General features: G+C 54.0%; 1 protein-coding gene across 1 annotated transcript in view; it reads right to left on the reverse strand.

Moving 5' to 3' along the window:
• Positions 1–245: 245 nt before the first annotated feature.
• The window catches only part of LOC113202708 (neuropeptide CCHamide-1 receptor-like), a 29,579-nt gene continuing 25,425 nt past the window's right edge, over positions 246–4,399 (reverse strand). Inside the window, exons 2-6 of the mRNA XM_026417082.2 lie at positions 2,758–2,998; positions 2,253–2,568; positions 1,921–2,121; positions 1,322–1,481; positions 246–930 (exon numbers count right to left, since the gene is read on the reverse strand). Of these exons, the coding sequence (XP_026272867.1) occupies positions 650–930; positions 1,322–1,481; positions 1,921–2,121; positions 2,253–2,568; positions 2,758–2,984 (1,185 nt within the window). The 5' untranslated portion in view covers positions 2,985–2,998 and the 3' untranslated portion in view covers positions 246–649. The remainder of the gene's footprint in view (positions 931–1,321; positions 1,482–1,920; positions 2,122–2,252; positions 2,569–2,757; positions 2,999–4,399) is intronic.

Here is a 4,399-nt window from a genome sequence, read left to right on the forward strand (position 1 = left end):
GCGAATTATTTAGGGAGACTCTGTCTAACTCACTCGCTCACTCACTCACTCAGTCCGGGCCTGAGTAGTTCCTCACGACAAAGTTCTATGGCTCCGTAAGTGTGGCGGACACAATGGAGGCAACAAGCCTGGTATGAAAGGCCTCTATCGCCGTAGTGGTGGTGGTGAGGGGGAGAAAAGGAGGAGGAGGAGGAGAGGGGTGGGGGGGGGTCATTTGGACTGGGCCATTCAGAACTTGCGGCCGCCCCTTTTGGCTGACGTTTATTAAGACGGAAGCTGCTTTGTACAATAAAAATACACTCCACTATTCTTATAGTGCGAGGAGGCTTATATATTACACACTCTTATTTACAACACTTGAGAACTATATCTTGTAAAGAAGAGACGGCTTTCTTTTTCAATTGGCCAGTCTGTCTGTCTGTCTGTCTGTCTGTCTGTCTGTCTGTCTGTCTGTCTGTCTGTGTGTCGGTAGAGTTGGAAGCCCTGGAAAGTTTCCAGAAAGTTTCTGGAAAATTTCTGGAAAAGACGGAAAATTTTCGGGATAAAATGAAAAATTTCCCAGCTTTTTGGAAAGTTTTCCGTTATTTTTCGTATATTTTCAGAAAATTTTCGGAAATTTCCAAACCTATGTGTCTGTCAGTCAGTCTGCTCAGGTGGGCGCGGCCCCGTTCATGAAGGTGGTGACCAGGGTGGTCCTGGTGGAGCGCTGGCTGCGCCGGCTACGCGTGGTGAGCCGGTGCACGGCCCTGCTCGCCCGGCGCGGAGGCGGCGCCGCCCCGCTGCTGGTGAGCAGACTGGCCGAGGAGCGCCGCCGCCGCCCGCCCCGCACCAGCCAGCCCAGGTAGCGCTGGAACTTCTTCCGGAACACGCCGCTCACGCAGTACAGCGCGATCGGGTTGGCGCACGAGTTGAGGAACTTGAGGCAGAACGCTGCGGCGGAAACGGAAAAGGATCAGTTCTGCCATAGGAGTTTAAAAGGAGACCCCATGATAAAATTTGTACCCCGAAGTTCCGTCCTGATCCTATTAACACCTCATAATATTTGGATCCCCCCATCGTCCACGTGGTTTCTGAGCGGCCGGCGGACGAAAAGGGGGTACAAATAGTATGGCCTATTGGGTCAAGGAGTTCCTGGGGATCTCGTGAAATTTGTACCCCGGGAGTACAAATATCATGAGGTCTCTATTGGCGCCAACGGTGACCCTGACCTTTTGATGACCCCTTCTCCATTTGTACCCCCTCCCCTACACCGCGGAGTATGTGCAGATACGATGACACGATATCTTGAGGTGGCCGCTGCAAAACCGCCGGAGGTGCTCACCGAAGATCCGGAAGTAGTGCCATTCGGGGCCGTACTCCTCGTTGACGTCGGTCGCCAGGCAGTGGTACCACAGCGCGTAGATGTGGTGCGGCGTGAAGCACACCCAGAACACCAGCACGAAGGCGAGCACCACCCGGGCCACCTTCCTGCGCGCCCGCACCTGCGGCCATCAAGTATTCAAGCCTGAAGTTTACGCGGGAGCCCGTGGGCGGACAGCGGCAATCCCCGGGTCGTCCGTTAGGGACGGCTCAGCCCGGGATAACAGATCGACCAGAAAGTACGTCCGTTACTCTCGGGAGTCGGACGCCTGCGATCCTCGGGGTAGGCAGCCCCGGAGTGCACGCACGCACTGCAGGCGAGATGTTGCCTACCCACGAGGCGCTATGAGAGCTCGCACAACGGACTGTCAAGTTCGCATCGGTGAATAATGACGGACGTACTTTCCGGATGATTCCTAATCCGCTAGGGTTATCCGCAAGGAGTACTTCCCTCAAAAAGGCCGTTTTCATCACCCTCAAAATAAAACAGAATATGAAAACAATAAGTAAAATATCAGCCAAATCACCTGACACATGCACACCTGAGATCCCGTCGCTTACCTGTCGATTGCGCGCTGGCCCGTGGCCCTCCTGCTCGCCGGGGAGGGTCTTGGCGCTGTGCAGCAGCCGTCGCGCCATGAGCGCGTAGAAGACGAAGATGATGAAGAAGGGCACGGCATAGTAGGCGATCGCGTGGGAGACGACCATGCCGCACGCCCACTCGGAGTAGAACGGCCAGCAGGCCACGTAGTCATCCCCGAACTGCGAAGTGCACGGGAAGGGAGTGAGCGTGTACGGAGGTCGAGGGGAGTGCATCCGGAGTGCACCCGGAGTGCATCCCAGAGTACACCCGGAGTACGCCGGGAGTACGCCCGGAGTGCACAGACCCTCACCGTCACGAGGTGCGCCATGACGAGGCGGGGCACGGCGAACGCCATGGACAGCGCCCAGATGGCCACGGAGCAGGCGGCCGTGAAGCGGACGCCGGGCGAGGCGCCGCCCGAGCGCGAGCGCATCGGGTCCACGACGGGGAAGTAGCGGGCGGCGGACAGCGCCGTGAGCGTGAACACGGACACGCCCACGGACAGGTCGATGACCGTCTCGGACAGCTTGCAGACGGCCAGGCCGAAGGGCCAGCTGGGCAGAGCGTAGATGATGCCGTTGAAGGGCACCGCCGTCAGGATGAGCAGCAGGTCGCCAAGTGCCAGGCTGCAAAACAAAAAAAAAAGTGAACTTTGCGCAACAGAGAAAGAGTTGAAGCCTTGAGGAAAAATCTCGATCCAGAAACAAAACGGCAAATATTTAATAGCGACATAAGAAAGCTATTTCTTTGAAAAATTCCGAGCTCCTACTCATGTTGTTGTTTTTGTTGTTGTTGTTTTTGTTTTATCGACCTACCTAAAGATGAAGATGTTGGGCTCGTTCCTCATCTTGCGGTCGCTGACGAACATGCAGATGAGCGTGCCGTTGCCGAGCACGCCCGTCACAAAGATGAGGCTGAAGAGGACGGGCACGAAGTACGTCTCGGGGCGCTCCGAGTACGGGATCTCGGCCTCGGCCAGGAGGCTGGCGTTGTGGATGCTGGCGTTGGCCGCCAGCAGCTCCTGCACCTCCATGAGCTCCATGGCGAGCGCGAGATCTGGTGAGGGAGACAGACGCTGGTGAAACTAGAGTTGAAAATTTCCGAAAATTTCTCAAATTTTCCTAAAAATTTTCCTAAAACTCCTCAAAAATTTCCAGAAAATAACGGACAATTTCCAAAATCTGGGAAAATTTTCCATTCTTTCTCCGGAAATATTCCATTTTTCCCTGAAATTTTCCGAAAACTTTCCAGGGCTTCCAAATCTATGTGAAATATAGTTATGAATTAATACACACATGCACGACAGAAATTGGACACTGGGCTCTTTGTTGGTGACTGTAAAGGGTGGGACAGGGAGAGTATTTTTTCGAGTCGTTTTCTCATCCGTACGCGCACGCGGGCAGTGCTCGCGGAAAGACCTTGGCGAAAGGGAGCAAGAGAAAGGAGAGGGCCGCGCACGACGTTTTTTACGACGAATTAATGACGTCATAAACAGATGCAACGGCTTCAAAATATTTACACGCCAACCGCCGTGCCGCCGGGCGGCTGCTGCTGCTGCTGCGCGCGGGGGAGCATCGGGAGGATGTGTAGGGAAGCTGGCTGCAAAAAGAGAAAAGAAAGAATGTGCGCGTGCCCTTGACCCAGCCGGCCTTCCGCCGACGGTGGTGGGCCAGGTGTCAGCGACCACGACACTTTGTGTTTTCTATAAAAGGTTTTACTACTAACTGGCCTGTCGCCCCCGATACTTTTTCGCACTGCAATTTATTTTTTGTTGACGAATTCGTTATACACGACAAATTTTACCACCACCACCACCATCACCACGTCTCCGGGAAAATCAGTAACAACGAAAAACAAAAGGTACGAAAAGTTACTCTTGTTTTGTTTTTTATCTCTGCCGGTCCTGCTGCTTCCACTTGACGATGCCGGCCATGCTACCTTGCAGTTGTGATATCCCCCGCCTCCACCCCTCTTTTTTCGCGTTTGAAAACTCAGGAGGAGGCGGCGGGCGGCGGGTCTTCATCAGAGACTTCGTCGCGCGAGCAGACTTCGCGACGCGGCGGCGGCACGAGAGGCACGCCAATGAAGCACCACCAGCACGCGAATGAAGCTCCAGCACGCGCCGGGATTAGCATAGAAATGAGGCTGGCAAAGTCTTTGCATGTTGCAAGGCAGGGGATGGGGGGGGGGCGGTCGTTAGCACGGACACTGCGGGGGCGGGGCGGGCGCGCTCTGTGTCTTGTTGTTTATTCTCAGCGGGGGTTATGATGACAAAGACAGATATATATCTAAAATAAGTCGGACATCGCACGACGACTGGGACTGGTGATAATTAAAACGTTCCATAATTGGAAATTTGAAATTTTCCCAAATTTTCCTGGAAATTTCCGAAAACTTTCCGAAAACACACGGAAAACAACGGAAAACTTTCCAAAATCTGGGAAATTTTTCAGTTTT

Source organism: Frankliniella occidentalis, unplaced genomic scaffold (genome assembly GCF_000697945.3).
Source record: "Frankliniella occidentalis isolate FOCC.00 unplaced genomic scaffold, Focc_3.1 Scaffold9, whole genome shotgun sequence".
Classification (NCBI taxonomy): Eukaryota; Metazoa; Arthropoda; class Insecta; order Thysanoptera; family Thripidae; genus Frankliniella; species Frankliniella occidentalis.